General features: G+C 42.7%; 1 protein-coding gene across 3 annotated transcripts in view; it reads right to left on the reverse strand.

The window, feature by feature from the left end:
- LOC105470532 (dedicator of cytokinesis 1) overlaps positions 1–12,398 on the reverse strand; it is a 546,684-nt gene that overhangs the window by 450,906 nt on the left and 83,380 nt on the right. For all 3 annotated transcript variants that reach the window (XM_011722623.3, XM_011722619.2, XM_071068926.1), the window contains exons 6-10: positions 11,981–12,129; positions 6,849–6,984; positions 5,489–5,646; positions 4,301–4,382; positions 3,414–3,549 (exon numbers count right to left, since the gene is read on the reverse strand). In XM_011722623.3, coding sequence (XP_011720925.2) covers positions 3,414–3,549; positions 4,301–4,382; positions 5,489–5,646; positions 6,849–6,984; positions 11,981–12,129 — 661 coding nt within the window. The remainder of the gene's footprint in view (positions 1–3,413; positions 3,550–4,300; positions 4,383–5,488; positions 5,647–6,848; positions 6,985–11,980; positions 12,130–12,398) is intronic.

A 12,398-nucleotide genomic window follows, 5' to 3' on the forward strand; every position in this document is an offset into this window, starting at 1 on the left:
TTACTTGCAATGTACAATCACACACCAACTGAGCAGGTCTAGGAAAGCTGGCCCCTCTGGAGTGAGCACAGAGGCCACAAAGACTCAGTGCTCAGAGCTTGGGACTGAGGCATGAACACGACATCCCCACTCAGGGCATGCAGTGGAGCTAGGCAAACCAGCAACTGCTGAGCAACTGTGACACCAGAAAGGACAGAGAATTCAAAGGACCTGGAAACCCAACATTAACAGCTGCAGGCCTGAAATCTTCCCACAGAGGAAAACAAACGCCTATGGGTATCTCTGAAGCACTTCACACAGGTTCGTGCAGGTTCACACAGGTTCAAACAGGTTCACACAGGTTCATACAGGTTCACACGGGTTCATGCAGGATCACACAGGTTCACACTGGTTCAGAAAGGTTCACACAGGTTCACGCAGGTTCACACAGGTTCACGCAGGTTCACACAGGTTCACGCAGGTTCACACAGGTTCACGCAGGTTCAGAAAGGTTCATGCAGGTTCACACAGGTTCATGCATGTTCACAGAGGTTCACGCAGGTTCACACAGGTTCATGCATGTTCAGAGGTTCACACAGGTTCACATAGGTTCCAGAAAGGTTCACACAAGTTCACACAGGTTCACACAGGTTCATGCAGGTTCGGAAAGGTTCACGCAGGTTCACGTATGTTCACAGAGGTTCGCACAGGTTCAGAAAGGTTCACACAAGTTCACGCAGGTTCACACAGCGTCACGCAGGTTCAGAAAGGTTCACACAGGTTCACGCAGGTTCACGCAGATTCACACAGGTTCACACACGTTCACAGAGGTTCACATAGGTTCACGCAGGTTCGTGCAGGTTCATGCAGGTTCACACAGGTTCTTTGCAACCCCAAAATGAGGGGGGACACCCCATGTGCCAGTCAGAGCAGAGCAGCAAGAAGAAGCCACACTCCAGAGAATTCACGAGCAAAACGACAAGGCTAGAACTTGGCCCCAGGTGGGCTTTCAGAAGCCCCAATATCAGTGGGTGCCAGGGACACAAGACAGGAAAGGAAGGAACCAGAGACCAGTTCCGACAGGAGGAACCAGGGACCACAGGGGGTGTCCATGTGGTCAGCAGATATCAGGGGACAGAAGTCCCTGGTGGCCGCACAGCCAGGGATCCAAACTCCAGTGACCAGATGTAGTGTCTCAGCCAACACTACACAGGTGGGGCTCCAGAAACAAGGAACTATGTCCCAGGTGCCCGCTTTACCCCAGTGAATAACCTGGGCTTCCGTAATTCATGGAGAACTCCAGGAGCTGGGGGGCCCAACCTAACTCTAGACCCCACCAAGCAAGCGTAAGTGAGCATGTAAGAAACAGTGAAAGGCCACAGTGGTGTCAGCTGAGCCCATGCCCATCAGCCTCTCCATCCATTAGTACCTAGACCTTCATGGACTGTCAATCCAATGAAAACTGAAAAATATTCCAAATTTTTAAATTCCAAAAATTTTAATCAAAAGAAGGTAAAAACTGTCAGCCTGTGGTCTAGATTTCACCTTTAAGAAATACAACTACGCATTCGTAGGCACTTATGACATAATCCATCTTGTAATCTAATAACCAGAGAATCTGTAGGTCTGCTGTTGAAAAGAGGAGCGACTTCCGTGTGTTATCAAAAATGTCTCTGATTGCTCAAATGGAGCCAATTATGTCTGAGACAAAAATTAAATATTTTCTTAAAACTACCATCAAGATGGAAAAGAAAAAAAAAAAATCCTGGAAAATGAAAGGTAATTAAATATAACACTAGATTACATGTAAAAGATGCTACAGGCTCTGACAAATAGAGGGGCAATTTTCAAGTATGTATTCAAGTCATGAGATGAAAATGTTAGCAGGGCATGAGGGGGCGCGCCTGTGGTCCCAGTTACTCAGGAAGCCGAGGCAGGAGGATCACTTGAGCCCAGGAGGTCAGGGCAGCAGTGAGCTGTGATCACACAGCCTGGGTGACAGAGTTAGACTCTGTCTCTTAAAAACAAAAAGACAGAGAGATGAAAATGCAAAAGGATTTCCCCAGCCCAAGGTTGTGGGGACTTCAGAAAGAAAGCCTCACCCTCACCATTTCACTCACAAATGGTAAGATCATTGGAACACTCCGTTAGTTAGCTCTATGGGTAAACTGAATTCAAGTAAACTGAATTAATATGCTGCTCTCATTATGTCTATATCACTGCTATGGCTTACTTCTTATGATATAGTAAATCATTTAAATGACTTGAAATATTTTTCCAAAAATTCCAGGCAGAGCACATAGGAATTTTAGGATGGTGAAGCTACCCAGTGGCACTACAATGGGGAATATACAGTATTATTCAACTGTCCAAACCCACACAAGGCACAACGTCAAGAATGAACACTAATGTAAACCATGGACTTCACAGGATGACGGTGTGTCAATGTGGTTCACCAACTGCAAACAATGTACCAATCTATGGGGGATATTGATAATGGGGACGCAGGGGGAAGGAAGGAGAAATATATAGGAACTGTCTATATTTTCTGTTCAATTTTGCTTGAACCTAAAACCTTTCTAAAAATAATGTTTATTTAAAAGGCAGGGGGGGAATGGACTAAGTTCAGAGTTTCCTGGTAGCCAAGGCAAAGAACGTCTTCCACGGCTGTTCATACAAAAAAATCCAGCTGTGTGTCAAGAATCAGGAACCTTTCCCACATGAATATTCACATGAATCCCAAAAATCACAAACATAAAATAAATATCAGAGTGCTAAGTAATGAAATTGTAGCAACCATTAAAGAGAGAAAACCACTTCCCAAAACTATGAAAAATGAGAGTGACATTGAAATAGGGCAAATAATTAGAACTTCCTGGTATGCCTTTATCTTTCCTCAACAGAGATAACTGGTCTTTCACATTCCTCGTGCTGTCACCAAAAATAACAGAGCACCAACATGGCGGAGGAAGAGCACCCACGTGGCGGAGGAAGCGCACCCACGTGGCGGAGGAAGCGCACCAATAGGAAGCTAACTGCGTCCTCTTCACGGTTTGCTTTCTTTCCTCCCCTTCGTTGCTTTGACTGTCCTGCACAAATCCATTCTGATGTCCATCACCAAGACCTGAAACCCTCCACTGACTGGCTTTCCTACAGACTGAGAATATGGGTCAGGATCTCTCCCAGGGAAAGATGAGATCCACTTTAAAACCAAATATATGATTTACATCTGAAACTTGAGGCCTAGAACATCCTGAGCCTAGCAGGTCAACTGGAAGCCACAATGAAAATAACTAATAAATATATTTTTTCTCTCCAGCAGAAAAGCTTATAAATCAAAGCTGCCCATTGACCAATCAACATTCAGCAGTGGTTCTTTTGAAAGTGACTGTGAAGATCTGAAACTCTCAAGGAAACACAGAGAAATGGATTACCAGCTACTCCAAAAGGTCGCCGCAACCCCGAAGTCAGTTTCCTGGTATTGTTGTCCCTCAGCTCCATGCGACCCACGCGAACAATCTGACAGACAAAACTGATTTTCTCCCTTTTCAGGTCTTTGCTTCCGAGGTCCTGGAAATATTAGTTTCCATAAATTATTTTGGAGAACCATTATTCAATGCAAGTTCCAATGAAAAGGACAGTAAAAAAAAATGGATTGAGACTCTTTTCTCAGACTCATTTTTATAATTTTAATCAGTTATTCATATGACAGAAAGGAATTTAATAACAATAATCAATTACTGTTAAGTGAGCTTAAGATACACATTTAAGGGCTGGGTGCAGTGGCTCACACCTGTAATCCCAGCACTTTGGGAGGCCAAGGAGGGTGGATCACGAGGTCAGGAGTTCGAGATCAGCCTGGCCAACATGGGGAAACCCCATCTCTACTAAAAATACAAAAAATTAGCCAGGTGTGGTGGTGTGTGCCTATAATCCCAGCTACTCGGGAGGTTGAGGCAAGAGAATTGCTTGAACCCAGGAGGTGTAGGTTGCAGTGAGCTGAGATCACACCATTGCACTCCAGCCTGGGTGACAAAGCAAGACTCTGTCTGGAGGAAAAAAAAAACAAAAAACAAAAAGATACACATTTAAGAGGCACATTCCATGGTAATGGGGTAAATCTTTGTCACGGTCATTCTAAGGGTGGCTAGAGACTCAAAAGATTTCTGGAAAGGCACTCTACTTAGTAATACTAAATTAACCGATACTACAGGCATCCCAGGGACCCATGTTCTAGTGTGGCAGGAAGGCCGAGAGAAATCACTAAAAGTAGTCATTAGAATGGTGGCCAATTCAACCAAACATCTCTGCGTGCACTTACAGTAAACACAGCTCGCAAATTATGTAATCTGTCTATGTCTTTAGGTAATCCTGAACTGGACCAGCGAACCAGGTAGTTTTCACTTGAAAAAGGGAGAAATAAAAGCAAGTTAATTTTCCAAATAACAGAGTACCAAATGTACATCCACATTGCTTCATAATTAATACCACGTAGGTGCACTATACAGACAACTACGAGTTTATAAATATCAAAAATATCACATACAGCTACTCATCAATTAACATCCACAGCAGAAAAACCCTGCCAAGTTTTAATGTGGGATGTCTTGGGTTGTCATTGTAATGGAATTACTTGCAAATGGTATTTCTAAGTTGGTTTTTTTTTAAGAGCCTATTTGTTCATTTAGAATGACAATACTATAAAATTCAGCACAATGCATGTTTATTTCAAAACCTATGACAAACCAAATACACTGTAAAATAAAAACTGCATCCCATGTCAAGAGGAAACAAAGTCTTTACCAGAAGTGAGAATAAAATCCACTCATATTTTTCTGTATCATTCATACACTAAGTTTTCAAATTTTGAATAATACAAGTGAAGATCCTAGAGTTTTAGCATATACACAGACACACACACACAATTCATACATAATTGAACCACAGTGTTTCCATCTGGGCAAAGAGAAAGTTATACTGAAGGCTAAGCAGGAATAATAGACTTACAGTGTTTTCATTTAACAAATATTAATTGACAGTCTGTATGTGGCAGGCACCATTCTAAATGATGCATTCCAGTCAATCATCTTGCAGAAAAAACAACAGGATGAAAGTCACAGAAGTGGCATTCAAAGAAACCAAATTTTGAAAAATGGAAATAGTGATATTTGAGGGACCAGGGTACATAAAATCTTATGAAGACAACTTAGGAAACAAAGTATTACTTCAATCTTCAGCTGCACTCTTAAGATATGACCAGAGTGTACCTGCAACTGCTATAACTCTACAAACAAATAGCAATCTACACGCGAGAAGGTTCACCCTGACCCAGAGCCCAAACTGGCTGCCATCACACTGTCCAAGACAGCTCTTGGCTCGGCTGCTTGGTCGTGTCCAGCAGCCATTCATCCGGGGCCTCTCGGCATGAATGGCGCGCGTCAGTGGTTCTGATCCCATGTTCCTAACACCAACCAAAGAGGAAAGACAGCCGCCAAGAAATTTCACCTACCTGATGAACTTGGACTCCACAGGGTCATACAGAGACATGAGGACTTCCGCATCTTCTCCTATTTTACAAACCACGTTTTTGAGGTTCACAAACAAGGCCAGAGAAGGGGTTGCAGCAAACTTGGCTTGTCTGTTAATATCTATGTTCTGCTTTTGAGACTGTGAATGGAAGGAAACAGAAAGTCAACCCCAGCAACGCTCATCACTAACACTTGCTTTCTTTATTCCCTACAGAATAGAAAAAGGTAATAATTCATTGGCATAACCCAGCAAAGCCACTGGTGCAGTCACCTTCTTATCTCCCCTGCACATTCTTAAATCATGCATTCACACAACAGACAAAAAAATCGTATCCCGTGCAATTGTTGTGCTATTTTCGAAGATACAAAACTTTCAGGTGTCCAACCAATAAATCAAAATAATTATTATATGTGTAGTTATTTTTTTGTTCCCTCATTAGACTAAACCCTCCAAGGACATCTGTCTCATTTATCATTATGTCTTCAACATTTGGTACACAGTAGATGCTCAGTAAATACTTACTGAATTAACAGATGATTCAATTATTCAATCAGTTTTGAGTATCTACTGTGTGTATGTGTGTGTATGGGAGGTAGGAGGTGACTGGATCATGGGGTGGATTGTTCATGAATGGTTTAGCACCATCCCCTCAGTGCTGTCCTCATGATGGTGAGTTCTCACAGATCTGGTTGTTTAAAAGCGTAGCGTGTAGCACCCCTGCACACCCTCTCTCTTCCTCCTGCTCTACCCATGTGAAGTGCTGGCTCCCACTTCGCCTTCCGCCATAATTGTAAGATTCCTGAGGCCTCCCCAGAAGCCACTCTCCTTCCTATACAGTCTGCAGAACCATGAGCCAATTAAATCTCTTTTCTTTATAAATTACCCAGTCTCAGGCACTTCCTTATAGTAAGGAGAGAATAGGCTAATGCATATATGATACCATTAAAGATCACAGAAGATGAAAAACCAGTAAGACATGTGCTGTCTGCCCTCAGTGAGCTTGAATACATAACCTGCCTACCATTAACAGAGAGGAAATGCAGAATCAAGTCTTGTGTCCCATTTGACAGATGAGAACACAAAATCAACATCATTAGGATCCTGTCCCCTAAGATGAAACACAATGCTGTCCAATCCCCTTTCATGTCATGGGTGACATCCTGTGCCACCAGGCTCCGTTCCACTCATGGCTGTAGGACACACACTCCGCAGCTACTCCTTTTCAGGTTCTTTCTTAGTGAAAATTCTGGGCTTGACTGATATTTTACTAATGTTGAAAACCTATTACTGAGAAAACGTGTTCCAAATGTAAAAGGCATATAACAGAGAGTCAAACTTACCTTTTCTTCTTGTAACCTTTCCTCCACTTGTTTAGAAGCTATTTCATGAGCTCTGAAGAGACTAATCGTGCTAGTTAATTCTGGATCCAAAATATTCCCGTCTTCATCTCTAACCACCAGGTCCAAATCTAGAATTCTAGAACAATAAGAATTTAGAAGTTCATGGACATAGACCAAGGAGGTTGAATTTTCTAGCACAACTCCCACCACAGCAACTGGGCAGGTAAAAACATCCTAGAAAGTCAGGCTTGCCCACAAATATTAGGAATATGAAATTCTCGGAGGTTGCTCTCTTTAGCTCAAAATGTGTCACCTCGGGAGAAGTTAAAAAATAAAAAAAATAAAAAAAAAAATCCCTCAATTTTTACTTCCATTGCAATCAGCAGTGGCTTTGTCTTCCAATGAGAAGTTTTACAGATCTACAAGGCCCAAGTGAAGTATGTATTACTAATAATTATGTAAAATATGAAAAGTTTGAAGGCATACTTTTTTTTTTTTTTTTTTGAGACAGTCTTGTTCTTGTCGCCCAGGCTACAGTGCAGTGGCGCAATCTCGGCTCACTGCAACCACTGCTCCCAGGTTCAAGAGATTCTCCTGCCTTAGCCTCCCAAGTAGCTGGGATTACAGGCGTGTGCCACCACACCCGGCTAATTTTTTGTATTTTTAGTAGAGATGAGGTTTCACCATGTTAGCCAGGCTGGTCTCAACTCCTGACCTCAGGTGATCCACCCACCGCGGCCTCCCAAAATGTTGGGATTACAGGCATGAGCCAGCACACCTAGCCTAAAGCACACTACATATGTACACACACATATTCACATATATATGCAATCACATATACATCCATCAACCCAAACACATAGCTGGCAGTTGTGACAACATCACAGAGTTGAGGAAGGAGAGAGGGAAAAAAACTTGGAGGAGAGATCTACCCACCACCTTATTTACTCCCCACTGACCCCAGCAGGGTCCCTTGCATGTCTCCCCTTCTACTTCGAGTCAGTTTCTAGTCCTTACATGAGGCCACAGGAAGATTTTCAATACAGATGTTCTATTGTATGTGAACACCAAACATATGGACGTTATCTACAACAAGGTTAAGGAACTTCCTGGCCAGATGGCTAAATGCAGTCGCCAACTAAAAACACAAGCAACATCTGGCTAATAAATCTGTCCAGTCTATAAGATTACATATTTTGGGGAACATTGTCTCTGATTCCTCAAATCCAACAAAATTATAAGGTGATTTTTACCACAGTTTTTATTTAAAGAACACAGGCAGTTGTGTAACAAAAGAGATCAAGCGTTGTGATCTGGCAGTAGGTTCTGGCTTTCTCGTTCACAAAACATGCAGGTCTAAGGGCAGAAATTTAACCGTAGATGCCTCTTACCCTGCCGTTGGGATTTTATATTCCTGTAATTAACAAGTCGATGGAGGCAGGCTTTTTTAACAATATGAAAAAGGAAAGAGAGTCATTTGAAAGAATGATAAATTTCCTTTGGGAGGTTGAGACGGGCAGATCACGAAGTCAGGAGATCGAGACCATCCTGGCTAACATGGTGAAACCCCGTCTCTACTAAAAAAATACAAAAAAACTAGCTGGGCGAGGTGGCGGAAGCCTGTAGTCCCAGCTACTCAGGAGGCTGAGGCAGGAGAATGGAGTAAACCCAGGACGTGGAGCTTGCAGTGAGCTGAGATCCGGCCACTGCACTCCAGCCTGGGCGACAGAGCGAGACTCCATCTCAAAAAAAAAAAAGAATGATAAATTTCAATTAGAGAACATCTTTATAGTTACAAATTAAAGAGGAAAGTGGAATTGCCCATAAATGCTCCATTTAGAAAAACTACCCTGAGACTTCGAGTCTCGAGGTCACACACCTTAAAGTCAGATGAGTCTGCCAGCAGCTCAAACATATTTAGTCTTTGGAGTTTTGCTCAAGCACTGTACCACTGGGAAGGCAAATACAGAAAACTCATTTTTTCCTTTTAATATCTATTGAGCAAATTCCACTGACGGTGAAGCAGGAGGACCAACGGGGCCTGTCAACAGCATCAGGGTAAACAGACTTTAAACAAATAGAGGCTTTTGCACTGCATGACAACAGCCTCAGTGGCTGCAGTGTAAGCGGGGTGCCTCAAGACCAACAGAAAGACATCTGGAGAAAATGTAAAAAGCATTTTAAGGTCTCATTAGTTATCTTTGTAACATGTCTCACTAACAAGGCAAGCTCCTCCCTCCCAAATACTACTCCTTAACCTATCCCCGAACTAGCCCTAGGAACGTGCTGGTAGAGGCAGGGTCAGATGGTGTGGGCATGGTTTGTACTGGTGTGGGCAGGGGTCAGTAATGCGTGGATAGAGTCAGTACTACTGTGGGTAGGGCCAATGTTCGTGGCGGCGTGCTCACTTCTAGTGTAGGAATGATTAGTTCTGGTATGGGCACGTCACTGCTGGTGCCAGAGTAGCTACAAAGCACCAGCTTAGGAGGCCCAGCCAGTAGGTCCTACAGGCCACGCAGAATTGGGGTCCCTCCGGGAACACATGAGAGGACGGCCCTGTGCCAGCCTGCTATGCACGTCCTGCCATGTCATCACCTCACACCTGCCAGGGCAGATGGTCAGACCCATTGCACAAAGGAGGAAACTGAAGCTCGGAGAAGTTATTTATTCCAAAAGCCTGGGCTGTGTCAGAACTCTCCAATGGCAGAGCCATGCTCCTTCTAGAATGCCACATGCAAACCGTCACACGAAGTGGCTTGTCCGGTCAACCCTTCTACGCATTATTCTCAGCAAACAGTATGCAGCTGGTTCTGAATCAGAGTGAGTTTCCATTATGAAGGTGCAACTTACCACAACAAGGCAATGGCGAGATGAAGCCCATGGAAACCTAAGGCACCTATGAGGACAGGGTGGGAGCCCCCCCACAACCTGAAATCATGTGTAGAACTGTGTGTGTATGTGTGTCTGTGTCTGTGTCTGTGTGTGTGTCTGTGTTGGGAGGTCTGTGTGCCTGTATGTGTGTATTGTGTATGTGCATTTTTCTAGAGATATGGTCCAAGACCTTCATCACATTCTCAAATAGCTCTCCAAACCCCTCCACCCAGGTTAAAAATAAATTTCAAAGGCAAGAATGCCTAAGCAGTGAATGAAAAAGACACAAAACATCTTTTCCTTATTAAATCCACCCACCTTAAAATCAAACATTCAACATTGTGATATCATTTTGCATCATACAGGTTTTCTGAAGGAAGCACTAGGAAGATATATGCAGAGTGCTGGGCTTTGGAGAAATTATGGAGGAGGCTGGAGATCCTTGGGCAAAAAAAAACTGTCTTATTAAGGACTGTATTTCCTATCAAAGTAGTAAATTGTATTTGGAAACACTTCCTTCCTTAACTACATTTTTCCATGATACAATGTACTTTGCTAGCTTCCTGCAGCCAAATTAAGCAGGTGGTCTCTGAACATAAGTTTAAATTATGATACTCCAATAGAAAATCAAATCAAAGCTCCAAAAGTCTGCTTTTTTAAGCAGGTGGTCTTGAAGTGGGTTTTACTGCAATAATAGCTAATATCTCAGGCTTTCCGGAAAACAAAAACAAAAACCTTCTCCTACAGCATTTCTAATCCAAACCCTACATCTTGCTCATAACGTTGCTTTAAGAAATTTTTCATACTTCAAAACATAAATTACCAGAAAATTATGTGATAATTCTGATTTTACAGAAAGGTTCTTTGATTTACCCGGACTCCTTTCTGCTGAGTGGCTGGAAGCAAGCCCCTTCTCTTTTCTGACTTCCACATTCCAGTGTGCAAAATGAGGGGGTTGAATTAAACCAGAAGTTTTCCAAATCTGCTGTCCAGCACAACCCCACTCTATTTTTAAAAACTGAGACTTCCGGCCGGGCGCAGTGGCTCACGCCTGTAATTCCGGTACTTTGGGATGCTGAGGCGGGCAGATCACCTGAGGTCGGGAGTTTGAGACCAGCCTGACCAACATGGAGAAACTCCATCTCTACCAAAAATACAAAATTAGTCAGGAGTGGTGGTGCATGCCTGTAATCCCAGCTACTCGTGAGGCTAAAGCAGGAGAATCACTTCAACCCGGGAGGCAGAGGTTGTGGTGAGCCAAGATCACACCACTGCACTCCAGCCTGGGCAACAAGGGCGAAACTCCATCTCAAAAAATAATAATAATAATAAAACAAAACAAAAAAACTTGAGATTTCCAGCCAGCATCCCAGATATCACAAATCAGAGCCTTAAGGGATAGGTTTCGAGATTCTATAATTCAACAGCTATCCAAGTGATTCTGATATAGAAGAGCACTTGGGAACCATGTGGCCAGATACTTTTTAAGGCTTCTTACAGTTCCGCTATTCTATGAAAAACCAAATATTATCAGGTGGAAAAGGGCATGGCCTCATTCTAGTTACAGGACCCAGCAGAATTAGGATCAGAGCAGCTTGTTTCCTTTCAGCGTCAAAAAACACGTGCTAACACTAGAAGGTACAGCTGGAGGCAGGGGTGAGCACTAAAGGCACTCATGCAGAGCTGGGGGAATGCCTGCTGTGGATGGGAACAGCTCTTGCTCTGGCAAGAGACATAATTGCACAAAGCAACTATTTGTTGTTTACTGCAATGAAATTTAACTGGGCTGTATTTCTGTTTGTGAAATCTGGCAAGCCTACACAGGTGACAAACTTTCCAGTGATCTAATATCCACTCCGACTCTCTGAACTTTGGATTCCACAGAAAGAAACCTGTTGCTTGTCACTACACAAGGCCCCGCCAGATCTGGACTCAACGTCAAAAACTATGATCAGAAGTAAAAGTTCCTTGCTATGGGAGCAATGATACGGTTCCCTCCAGAACGGTGAAAATGACAGGGTCCCTGGCTTCTTGACTCTATCCCTTGAATAACGACAAGGTTTCAAGAATGGCTCACAAAATTCCCGTGTTCAGAATCCAATGGAAAATACCTCATCCTTTTCAAAATGAAAAACATGCCATTATTTTGGGAGTAGAAATTTTGTTTTATGATAAAATGTGATCTCGGTCTCTTGAAGGCTTATAGTGATGTTATTACATTGGATAATTTAAGCGTGAAATCATCTTTCAAATAAACAAACCTGTTTCCATAATCAATTTTGGCTGTGACCTTCTTCTTCAGTTCTTTGAGCTCATCCTGCGGCAGAGTTCCAGAAAGAATTTGTGATCGCCATTCAATAAGGTCATAGATCATGTGCCGCACACTTCGAAACATCTCCCTGTTATCTTGCTATACAGGGGGAAAAACCCAATCATAAAGATTTTGTTATAAAACAGCATTGTGAAGATGGTAGAGAATGGATATCTCTTCAAATACACATGAGGTATAAGCACTAGATCGTGAGATTTAGTTAATGTTGAATTAAAAGGTGCTTTCAGCATACACTGAAACATATTATTTGGATTTGGTTTTCCATGAGACATTAAAATATTAAAAGAATAAAAAGTAATGCATAATCCCCAAGATTTCATCCAACATTCTACGTGCCACTGAAGCAA

The sequence above is a fragment of the Macaca nemestrina genome, chromosome 9 (genome assembly GCF_043159975.1).
Source record: "Macaca nemestrina isolate mMacNem1 chromosome 9, mMacNem.hap1, whole genome shotgun sequence".
In the NCBI taxonomy this organism is placed as follows: Eukaryota; Metazoa; Chordata; class Mammalia; order Primates; family Cercopithecidae; genus Macaca; species Macaca nemestrina.